The sequence below is a fragment of the Alosa sapidissima genome, chromosome 3 (assembly GCF_018492685.1).
Source record: "Alosa sapidissima isolate fAloSap1 chromosome 3, fAloSap1.pri, whole genome shotgun sequence".
In the NCBI taxonomy this organism is placed as follows: Eukaryota; Metazoa; Chordata; class Actinopteri; order Clupeiformes; family Clupeidae; genus Alosa; species Alosa sapidissima.
In genome coordinates this window covers 7145856-7158355 of record NC_055959.1, presented here as the reverse complement: position 1 = coordinate 7158355, position 12500 = coordinate 7145856, and the positions used below count along the sequence as shown (strand labels likewise).

Sequence of the window (12500 nt, the reverse complement as noted above, 5' to 3'; positions counted from 1 at the left end):
GGTAACGTCTGCAGACATCCAAAATGGGGTGGGTGTTAAAATTAGTAGAAAAAAACTATTGCATAAAACAGTTTTAAGTTGTATCTTTTTTGCCGTGGTATAGTCTTAATTTTTCCATTTAGATGTCTTGAAAAGTCTTTAAATTTGCACTTGAAAATGTGCAGATACCCTGACCCAGCATCAGATCAGTGGGCCATACTGCATTACAATGCTCCTGCAAGCAAGTGGGCTCTCACAGCTTCCGACTGTAAGCTTTGACCGAGACATGGAGCCGAATCCCCCCCCCCAATCTTCCTCCCCATATGTATGCAACGCAAACCCTGCGCGCCGGGCAGACGCATTACACATATGTATGCAACGCAAACCCTGCGCGCCGGGCAGACGCATTACACATATGTATGCAACGCAAACCCTGCGCGCCGGGCAGACGCATTACACATATGTATGCAACGCAAACCCTGCGCGCGCCGCCAGGACCCTCTGCTGCTGCCACGGCACCAGCTTCTTCTTATTCAATCAGGACCAATTCATCTGTCGCAAAGGCGTCAGGATTATCCACTTACGCACAGAGACGGCCTCCCCGACCACCACTCAGATGCCACTTGAGAGGCACACCAGAACCACCCCCCCCCCCCCCCCCCCCTCAAATTGCCACTTTGCATTCTGGAACCTTGGTGCCTTGGTGGCACAGTAAATTAGTGGAGGCCATCAATAAATACCCACGTGCTGGCGCAGAGCGGAGAGTCAACAAGCTCACCGGGGGAAAGCACAGATATATGACAAGGGACAAAGCAAAACAATATGTGTCGCTTTTAGCGGCCAGAAACATGTTTGGACGTGAATCCAGTGGCCTCTGTTCTGAATGGCCCACAATTGGTCTCCGCTCAGCTGGCAGTGAGAGCACAGCACAATAGGGAGTGCTTGAGCTGCTCAGTTTGTTTTACTTAACAGCAGACACACTCCCCTTCAACAGACAAGAACAACAAATAAATAAAAAGGCCTTCCAACCAGTCACACACACACACACACACACACACACATGCGCACGAAGGGTGACATCATGGTCTGATGGCAGTGTGCCATCTGCAGCTTTGCGGCGTTTGCACTCTGGTCCTCAGGCTCACACACACACACACACACACACCTTCACCCACTCTCTCTTTCTCTCTTTCAAACACACACACATACACGCACACACACACACACACACTCACTCTCTCTCTCTCTCTCTCTGTCACACACACACACACACTCACTCTCTCTCTCTCTGTCACACACACACACACACACACGGGAGTCTAACACGAGCTCATTTCCCAGCTCCCGCCTGCCACTCGAGCCAATAGAGTGCATCAAGACGAGGAGCACACAAATGAGTGAGCACTCCAAAACCACACTCTGACACAGCGCCTCCATTCTGGGAGCAACCCCCACCCCACCCCCACCACCAGCACCACCACCACCAGCACCACCACATAAAAACGTGGAAGAATGAGACAAAAGGGAGCGAGGGAGGGAGAGGAGGAGGAGAGAAAAATAAGGCAAAGCTGTATTTATGTAAGGGCGTCACTTCAGACTTCACCAAAACAAAAAGCAGGATTGCTGTACGCCTTCCCCCCATGCTGGTGCTGGGAGCAGAGGGCAGTAGAGCCCTCACAACACACACACACACACACACACACACACGCCTCCACTCCACTGTGCTTAGCTCTCTTTAACCTATGAGCAATATGCAGTAAATCGCACATACACACACACACACACACACACAGTGGACTCGTATCATCAAGGTGGGCATGGGTTATGGATGAAAGGAAAGGAATGGTGTGTGTGTGTGTGTGTGTGTGTGTGTGTGTGTGTGTGTGTGTGTGTAAGGTGGGTAGGTTATTGTTTGCATTAGCAGCGTGTCAATGTGTTAGCCTGTAAATGGAGCCTCTTGCAAAGCCCCCCTGCTGGGTCTTAAGCAGATGTTTTACACATCACGCTGTCGCTCATTAACACCTAGCTCCACTTTGCGTCGTCACGCCAACGCTGACATTCAACAGCAAGGTAATTAGGCAATTCACAGAACTGCATTATGGTTTCAGTATCGGAGGCATTCTGAAGCAGCACACACGATGCATGCACCAAACATAAGAGGAATCTCGAGTGGGAAACACAAGAAATCTACGGCTCCTAGCTGAGCACTAGGAAGCTCCTAGACGATCTGCCCTACTGGGAGTTCTATATTCACAGTCATTATATCCCTCTAGCCGTTTGTGGGGGTTTTGGAGGCCCTTGTAAAAACTGCTCGCTGGCAACACAGAGGAAAGGGAAAAAGAGCGAGAGAGAGAGAGAGAATGAGAGAGAGAGAGAAAGAAAGAGAGAGAGAGATGGCAGACAGACAGCCTTAGCTAAACGCTTTGGCCTGAGCCCTAATGAGAACCACATTTGGAGTGCAGAAATATGTTTTACGTGGCAGTGCTCTAGATTCATCACCTCATGGCTTTCTCTCCCAGCTGAAGAGAGTGGAAAAGGAGAAAAAACAACGTGCAGCGTTGATAGACAAGCGCCACAGAAAGAGACACAAAAGAGGTCTGGAAAAAAAAATCGACATTTCTTTAAGATCCTTAAAGTAAGAAGAAAGAATTATGTAAACAGCAACAACAACAACAACAAAAAGAAACACACATCACTTCCGTGACACCCTCCCCTTATTGTGTGCGCGTGTGAGTCAAGCAAGGTTAGGCAGAAGCGTGTGTTGTTTTGGCCAGGGCCCTGGTGGCCGTGGCTAATGCCTTTCTTAAGGGAGCCTTCTGGCTGACCAGATAAAGGCGCCGGGAGCGCAGCGCTGCGGTATCGCTCCGTCTGCACGCGTGCCCTCGAGGCGCGGAGGAATCGCGTCTGACAGTTGATCACCACAATCACATCAATACAGCGGACGGACGACCGGAGCCGAGCCGAGCCGAGCGGAGAGAGCGCAATGCCGAGACGAGGGCCGAGGCGCTGAGGCAGAACCCTCGCCTTTCTTCAAAGTGACCGATTTTCAGACAATAGTTACGTAAAGATACGCAGTGTTCTATGGAGTCTGTTAACGCAAACGCACCAACACGCACACACACACACACACACACACACACACAAACAACCTTTCTCACTTTCTCTGTGATCATTGCTTTGCTTATTTTCCTTCCCTGTAAAAATAGGCAGCAGCAGGCTGGCTAACTAGAGGCTCTGGCTGGTCTAAATCCACTGTTGCTGCACTAAATCCACTGTTGATTTTCGCCCGCTCCCAAACAACACAGGAGACAACCGCAGAGTGGCAGCCTGGAGACTGAGGAGTAGAAGGGACTACGGGAGCAAAAGAGGAACAAAGGCAAAGCACTGCCACTGATAACGCCAGGCTGAAGAGAGTTGCTGAAGGGGTCTCCCTCTTTCTCCCTCTCTCTCACACACATTCTCTCTCTCTCTATCTATCTCCTACTCCTTTACACATGCACACACTCACACACACGCACGCACACAGAAACAAACACACACTGACACACAAGCCGTGCAGGGGCGTTAGTCTGCAGTCACAGCATAAAAGGAAAGGGGGGGGGGGGGAGAGAGGGGGGGGAAGTGCAGGAATACGCTTGCTAAGCAAAATAAAAGAGGGGAAAAATACCTGCTCCACCATCCTGCTCCCTTTTCCCTCCATAAACTGAGCAGCTGCCTGTGTCCCAAGCCCTGCAGCATCTGCCCAAAGCAAGTATCAATTATGGATGAGGGCGTGCGTTCAGAGCGGCGTGTGGAGTGTGTGTTTCTGCGTCTCGGTGTGTGTGTGTGTGTGTGTGTGTGTGGGTGTGTGGGTGTGTGTGTGTGTGTGTGCGTGTCTATGTCTGTCTATGTATGTGTGTGTGTGTGAGTGGGAGGGGAGGCGAAGGAGGAGGGAACTAATGCAAGCAAAAGCTGTGCTCCGAAAATGTGCACTCTTCCCTCTTCCTCTGCCTCTCTCTCCCTCCCTCCCTCTCTCTCTGCTTCTCCTCGTCTTCTCTCTCTCTTTGCCCTTGCCTTTTCTTCCGCTGCCAAGCTGCCGTTTTGCCTGAACAAACAGGCGCTCTTCAGAAGTGTTTGGGATTTCTGAAATATTCAAGATGCTTGCTGTTTAAATGAAGCCTAATGCTTTGAGATTCATTAGCACTCTCCTTGTAAACAGGAGCGCTTTCTCTCTCTCTCTCTCTCTTTCTCTCTCTCACTCTCTCTCTCCCTCTCTTTCTGTGCAAAGCTGTAAAAGATGGCCTGAATGTTTCATGGACTAACTAGAGCTTTTAAAACAGAGTGGCTTGCCTATTACATTTTCATACAGACGCTGGGAGTGTACATACAAACCTCATATGAGATACAAGAATGACTGGATTGCAACATCTGTGTCCTTCACAAACAACAAAAAAAATACTTTTCAGGACCACAGAAAAGAAAACAGAGCAAAAAAAAATAAAATAATAACAATACTAATATTTAAAATCATTCACAAAATCAACAGAATAGTACTCCAGGAGGTAAATCATCATGGTTTTGGATGAGGTAATGCAAACAACAGTAGAAAAATACATAAGACGTGTGAATGCCTGAAAACTAAACTGAGAAGCCTTCCCCCTGCTGTGTGTGATTACAGACGTTTCTCTCTCAGCGAGACTAACAGTCGGCTCCTTGCCTGGCAGGCCAACAAACCCGCTGACTGATCACCCCTGATCTCCTGGACACCCTCCTGATTTACGGACGCCATAAACCAGCGCCAGCGCCACGAGCCACTGCATAGTGCAGTGATGCCGGCGTCAGAGCCATGCCGCTCGGTCTGTGTTTGTCTGTCTGTGTGTGTGTGTGTGTGTGTGTGTGTGTGTGTGTGGGGGGGGGGGGGGGGTACCAGAGTGCCACCAGTCTCTGCAGACATCTTAGCTGCAGTGGGGACTGCTGCACTTGCACTATTCAGCCCCCCTGTTAAGGTGGGTGTGTGGGGGGTTGTGCAGGTGGTGCTAGGAGAGGGGCAGAGAAAGGAGGAAGACGAGGAGGGTGAGGATGAAGAGAGAGAGTGAGAGAGAGAGAGAGAGGGTGATGAAGGCATGATGCCCTTGGTCTCTCTCTCTCTCTTTCTTTCTCTTTCTCCCTCGTTCTATCATTCTTTGACTTGCACAGCGAAATTCCTCGGCCAATTCTCCAAAATTGGCTGAGGCAAGGCCTTCCGAAGGCCCTGCTGGGTATGCCCTTTTCTTTCCTATAGATTGGACGTTCGATCAACCTTCACCCTTGTGTGCACCCTACCCCCACTCCACTCCCCTCCTCTCCTCTCCGCTCTCCCTCCCTGCCGCCTGGTTCGATGCCCTGTCTCAGTGCGGTGCAGTGCAGCCCTGTGCTGTGCTGAGCTGGGCTGGGGTGGGCTGGGGAGGGACTGGTGGGCTGCCCCGGTCCTCCAGACGGCCAGCTGGCACCGCTCCAGGACCACAGGGTGCCTTCTCAGCCGGACACGCTCGCGGCGTAGAGGGCAAATCATCCCCGGGCACCCATACGGTGACACGTGTGCCGGACGGCCGGATGCCCGGCAGGGGACCCCAGTAACAACCAGCCGTTTCATAACAATAACCCCCTACCCCCCCCCCCCCGACTCCCCTCCCAAAACCCACCTCCCCACCAACCAACTTCACCCAGCGATTACAAAAATGGGGTGGATGCAGAGACTCTGAGTTTTGGGCTGATTGTCTGATCTCTCTCTCGTGTCCTCCTCCTCCCTTTTCGTTGAGCTTTTGTAGCTCACGCCCCACGGAAGCATTACCGGGCCCACCGCCGGCGTTAACCATGATTTATTTATTTTTTTGTTGGGGGGGCAGGTACTGCCTGACATCAAATCGTACGTGCCTTCTCCGAGTAAACAAATTAATAATGCAGGAGCTTTTGTAGCACACTAGCGTTGAACTATCTCAAAAGTAACCCATTTCCCAGCAGGAGTCGGCTTCTTTAAAAAGGCAAATTTGAGAGCAAGCGAGTGAGAGAGAGGGAGCGGGTGGGGGAGGCTTGTACCTCTAAAACAGCACATTGCTAAGATCACGTCAGTCTAGTGAAACCCAAGGTGTTGGAGCATTGGTCCATGCCCCCAGAGCAGATGGGCCGTTTACTACCAGAATGTTCTAAGACTTAAAAAGTAAAAGGGTTAGAGTGTGTGTGTGTGTGTGTGTTTATGTATGAGCATTCGCATATGTGAAAGTGTGTGTGTGCATGCATACGTATATCCGTGTGTGTGTGTGTGTGTGTGTGTATGTGCACACATGTGTCCATGTGTGTGTGTGTGTGTGTGGGCCACAGAGTTGTGCCTGTGGAGATGCGCCTGCAGTGGCTCACCTTGCCTCATGGCCCATTATCATATTAGCCTGCATTAACAGGGAGCTCTCTTCAGCTCAGCGGCCTCACAGCTCGCAGTCTGTCACACACACGCACACACACTCACACACACATACACATACACACACACACACGCACACACACACACTATCACACATGCACACACAAATGCACACACCCGCACAAATGCACATGCCCGCCCGCATACACACACACACACACACACAAACGCACATGCACACACACACACACACACACACACACATTCACAATGTCTCTTTCTCTTTCTCTATTAATCTCTTGTTTCTTCCTTTTTCTATCTCTCTCTTCTTGCTTTCCCTCACTTTCTCTGTCTCACTTGAACATTTTCTCTCATGTTGACTCTCTCTCTCTCTCTCTTTCTCTTTTTCTCTCTCTCTCTCTCTCTCTCTGTCTCTCTCTTTCTCTCTCCCCGGTCTCATCTCTGTGCCCATGCTTGTATTAGCACGCCATGCAAATGAAGATGTAAAGAGGAATCAGTTCATCAATCACGCTCGCATGGGGATAGTGTGCACAGGAAGAGGATTAGCCTGGGCTCTCAGGCCCCAGCGAGTGAGTGAGCGAGGAAAGAGTGCACCGCAACGCATCGCGCCACACCGCACAGAGTGAGCCAACGCGGGTCTCCTTCCTGCCACACGCAGGCTTTAATTAAACATCTTAAAGCACTTGTGAATTACACTCCCAGCCAAGTGGGGCCCTCACTGTCATTTGTCACACAGCAGACACCCCCCCCTCTCTCTGTCTCTTCTCTCTCTCTCTCTCTCTCTCTCTCTCTCTCCTTCCACAACTCCTCCTTTCTTTCTTCATCTCCCTTTCGCTCTGCCTGCAACTCTTTGTGGTGACAACGTCAAGGCATAAAAAGGAGGGGTGTGTGTGTGTTTATGCGTTTATGTGTGTGTGTGTGTGTGGCTGTGTTTGTGGGGGAGGGTCTGAGGAGAAAGTGATTGAGAAAGAAAGAAAAGAATAAAAAAAAAAAACCCCAGGCCCTCCTCTCCCCTCTCTCCCTTCCTCGTCTCCCTGATGTGTGGGCCTTGTGGAGCTGCGTGACCCTAATAAGGTAAATTGTCACCTGATGGGAGAAGGCTGGCTCCCGTTATGACAAAGATGGCCTCTAAATAGCAGGCTTGTGCTTCTCAGCGGCTGAGCAGTGATTTTTCAACAGACAGCAGGCGAAAAAAAGATAGAGGGGGAAAAGAACGAGGCAAGGGGAAAGGGGGAAGAGAGGAATAAAAAGAGGGAAAAAAAGAAGCTCAGTTTCATTTTTCAGGTCAAGTGATTTAAGGGTGATGACAGCAGGCAGATGCGCTCTGGTCCTAAGTTGCCAGCCGCTCCTGTGCTGGCCTGCGTGTGTGTGTGTCTGTGTGTGTGTGTGTGTATGTTTCCCCGAGCAGTTTAATTAGTATTAAGGGCTGATCTGGATTAAGTGGTGAAGCTGTGACGGACACAAATCCTGTGAAGTCGATACCAATAACAGAGGGAATCTCTGTAGAATCACAAAGAAAAACAGCGCTGGCTGAATGGATGTCACCATAGTGACGGCAGGGCTACAAGGAGGCCACCTCATAGTATACACACACACACACACACACACACACACACACACACACACACACACACACACACACACAGAATCTGCTATTCTGGGCATGCCCACTTGTATTTACCTACCTCAGGTAGAGGCCAGGGCAGCGACTCCCAGACAATTAAGCAGCTGAGTGCCTCTCAGGACAGGCTAACAGCAGGTGATGTAATAATAATACCTCCCAAAGCCCAAATTAAACAGGGCTGAATGGCCGCGCGTCGCGCTACGCTACGCCACACAGCGCTGCGCTCCACGATCTGACGAGGGGGCGCTGCGGCCCAATCGATACTGTCAGATTTCTGTCAGTCGGTCGATGGTGAAAGCGGAGCCACACAGGAGTGGGGAGTGCTGTGCGGTAGCCCCTGTGATGGCCCCAAAGCCCGCACTGCAATGCAGGCACATATAACGATGTCGGTTTTTTATACTCAATGCTTACATTAAAATTTCAGCGTGTGTGTGTGTGCATGTGTGTGTATGCGTGCATGCACATGTGTGTGTGTGTGTGTGTGTGTACAGTATGTGCATCTGTATGTGTGTATGTGAGTGTGTGTGTGTGTGTGTGTGTGTGAGTGTGTTTGTGTGTGTGTGTGTGTGTGACCATGTGTGTGTGACCATATGTGTGCATGCTTGTGAGTGATGTCTGACTGATGAGGCTACAGAGCTGCTCAGCCGCAGCATCACACACACACACACACACACACACACACACACACACACACACACACACACACACACACACACGCACTGTTCCCGACCACAGACGCCTATTTCAGAGCTGGAAAATACCAATTTGAAGCATGGTTAAACTGACAGACATGGGCTTTTCCTATGGCTAATGACATTGCCCCAGAAAAGAGGGGAGGCCTTGACTCCCTCGTCCAGAGATGAGACCCATCAGGGCCGGCACAGACAACGGGCCGTCTGGGGTCCAGTGTGAGATAGGACCCAGAGCCAGACCCAGGAGGCAGAGTCTGGTTAAATTAAGTTCGGTTCATTTTACTTTAGTTCACTTTAGTTGAGTTTAGTTTAGTTGAGTTCAATGAAATTCAGTTCTAGTTTCTCTTTACCGTGGTCACCTTCAGTTGAGTTTAGTTTAGTTCTGTTTACAGTGGTCTCCTTTATCATGTCCTGTCTGCCTAGTCCTCTTTTCTCCCTGTTCACTTTGTGTCTTTCTGTGGCCTTGCTACCCGTCTGGTCAATCTGAATGTACTGCTCTGTACGGGTTGATAGGTGTTGTAGAAAATATTATAGCAAGTCATGATTGACTTGAATTTCATGGATTCAATGGATAAGAAGCAATGACAACTTCTACAGTCAAGGCAGAGGTCAACATTAGCCTGACCTTCATTTTTGGATTGTCCATACTTGACAATGAAGTGATAAGTTTGAGAAGAACTTGCTGGCAGTACAGTAAAGTACTCTTTTCTCCCCAACAAGATGGCAGCTAGGTTGGTGTCTTATGCACACACAATACTGGCTGGTTGTGCACTTAGTGGTGTGAAACTTTTTTCTGTCTTTTCCCGACATGTCCCCTCCGGGGCTCTGTAGCTAAGAATCAACAAAAGGGGGTTATGAGATGCAACTGCTTGATCACATCTCACAGATGTGTCAGTTCCAACTGTCAAAACAGTGAAAACAGCCTAACCAAAACCTCTGAGATCTACTCTAGGCATGTTATTGTTCACAGAGCTCATCAGAGGGAACTAGGGCTAAGATGAATCATGCGCTTTCCATTGGAGCTACGCTATTTCTTTAGGCAGTGACTCAGTAATTGCCCTTATTGGACAATCTACCAAGGCAGAAGATATGACCCATTACAGTAACCTGCAGTTAATGAGTAAGCCAGCGTATTAAACACACATTTTTGTATCTCCCACAGAAATTTTTTTTTTTAGTACATTGGGGTTGCACACATTTCGATACGGTATACGTAATCTGGATGTAAACATGATAAAAATGACTGCCTGAAGATACCCTTTACTTTTTAACAATCCTCTTATACTGTTGCCCTCTGATCCAATATATCAATCCATTGATCTAAAAAATGAGCGTATTGATCAAAATCAATGAATTGCTTCAAAGTGATGGATTGCTCCACTCCTGAGTGAGACGTGGATCTAAAAAGTGGGTGAATGCAGCATGAGCTGTGGATGGGGACCGCCAGCGCATACACATTTCCAGATCAAAATGCACTGCAGCTCAAATCTGCTATCTATTCTGCACCCCCCCAAAAAAAAGAGATACAGAGAAAGAGAGAGAGAGAGAGAGAGAGAGAGAGAGAGAGAGAGAGACAGAAAGAGGAAGAAAGTTCTGGTGTTCTGGTGAGCTTCTCTCAGCCCCCTCAGCATACCGTGCGGGGTTCGATGAACATGTGCAAATTTGGAGTTGGTTTGCAGCTAAGGCTGTATGTGTATGCGCGTGTGTGTGTGTGTGTGTGTGTGGGTCGCGGTGGTGGCGCCCGTGTAAGTCGACATGTCGCCGTGGCGATGGCGCAGCAGGGGTTGAGACAAGGTCGTTAGCGCAGCGCGTGTTTTTGGTGGTAATTGACAAATCCTAGGCCCGATGAGGGATGGGAGGGGGTCATGTGTGAGGTAACTCCTCTGTCCCTCCACAGACAAACACACACACTTAACACACTAGCTCATATATATACACAAGTACAATGCAGTCACTCGCCAACAAAACACACTCCCCTCACAAAGAACACACTATCTCCCTGTCTTACACACACACACACACACACACACACACAGCCCGTACACACACACACACACACACACTCCCATACACATGCAGTAATTACATGTGGCCAGTTGTCCCAGTGAAAGGCGGACACACTGGCAGGCGCAGACCGACAGCAGCCTGCTCTACGCCATATGGAGACAGCCTGGGATCTGTCAGGCTCACTTAATGGATGTTATCTTCTGCTAGTCAGTCAGGCAGGTTCAAGTGGAATAAACATAACGCCACTGCAATGGTCCTCGGGCGAAAGCTCTCCCCTGCACACGCCGAATGTGAATCATTCCTCCCTCTTTCCTGTCCTCCTTTTCTCTATCTCTCTATTTCTCTCTCCCACTCTATCTCCATCTCGGCTTTATCTCTTTTTTTATTTCTCCATACCTTTAAAGCCAGTCTTTTTTTAAGTATCTCTTTTAAAGGGATCTCATTAAGGCAGGGTGTGTGCATGTGTGCACGTGTGTGTGTGTGTATGTGTGTGCAATGCATGTGTGTGTGTGTGTGTATGTGTATATGTGTGCGTGTGTGTGAGTGTGCGTGTGCGCGCATATCATGTGTATAGCATGGGAGCATAAGAGACAGTAAAGATGTGGCGAAAAGCACGGCGCACTGATCTTCTCAGCTCAAGGCTACTGTAGCGCGGCGCGTTCAAAAAGAGCCCGGCTTTATGTAACATCAAACAGCCTCTCCCACAGTTAGACACGACTCACAGATTACAGAAAGAGAGCGCGAGAGAGAGAGAGAGAGAGAGAGAGAGAGAGAGAGAGAGAAAGAGAGAGAGAGAGAACCATCCACACACTATAACAGCTCTCCCAGGACAGCAGGGATGTAGATGAGATCTCAATAATACACTATGTAGGTATCTCTCTCTCTCTTTCTCTCTCTCTCTCAAATTCAAAGTTGCTTTATTAGCACGACTGTTTGGGTACAGTGTATGGGTTCAGTGTTTGGGTTCAGTGTATGGGTTCAGTGTATGGGTTCAGTGTATGGGTTCAGTGTTTGGGTTCAGTGTTTGGGTTCATTGTTTGGGTACGGTGTTGACAATAACATACAATAACACAACAAAGCCATTTAAGGAAAAAGGGGGTACATCACACTGGGGGTACATCAGTGTGAGTAACAATTTATTTGAAGGGGTCTACATAAGGGTGACATGTAACCGTCATAAGAATGACATGACACATGTCAAGCACATTAATGACACATTATTGATGTTTATGTCATAATGTGTCATTCGGTTGTTTTTTTTTAGCCAAGATGACATTATTTGACGGTGTCTTTGTCATGACACCTTGACATTAGCCAAGAAAATGTAACCCGTTTACAATATTGTCATGACAACATTAGCCAAGAAAGAAATGCAGTGTTTGGCATGATATTGTCATGACAATTTGACATATAACTGTGTTTGGCGCCTGACTTATCTTCTAGGTTTATGAAGTGATGAGCCTGAACAATTGGCTGTCATGACACCATTGTAAATTGGATATACATATTGAACATATTGAACGTGCATTGCAGACATACAAAAACCAAATATGCCGTCTCAGGGGGAATCAAACCCCTCAGTCCTTCAAAACACCTTCAAATGATTGAATGGTACTACTGGTTAGGAATCCGCCATCGTAATGGTGTGTTGGGTAGACTCGTGCATGATTTGAAAAAGCTCTAGAAATGATGGCAATGAAATGGTGCTTAAAGACTAGTATGTTATTAGTTTAATGCATGTTCCACATGCACAGTTAGGTTAGCTGGCATGGTAACATGTCCATCTATTATGGTTTTGCAAAAT

The 12500-nt window shown here is 48.6% G+C and overlaps 1 protein-coding gene across 11 annotated transcripts in view; it reads right to left on the bottom strand.

The window, feature by feature from the left end:
• The window catches only part of rbfox1 (RNA binding fox-1 homolog 1), a 234985-nt gene that overhangs the window by 39263 nt on the left and 183222 nt on the right, over positions 1 to 12500 (bottom strand). The window contains exon 1 of one of the 11 annotated variants that reach the window (XM_042086634.1): positions 3647 to 3814. The exons of the other annotated variants lie outside the window; for them this stretch is intronic. Coding sequence (XP_041942568.1) covers positions 3647 to 3679 — 33 coding nt within the window. The 5' untranslated portion in view covers positions 3680 to 3814. Of the gene's footprint in view, positions 1 to 3646; positions 3815 to 12500 lie in introns of those variants that run through there. 11 annotated transcript variants of the gene reach the window in all.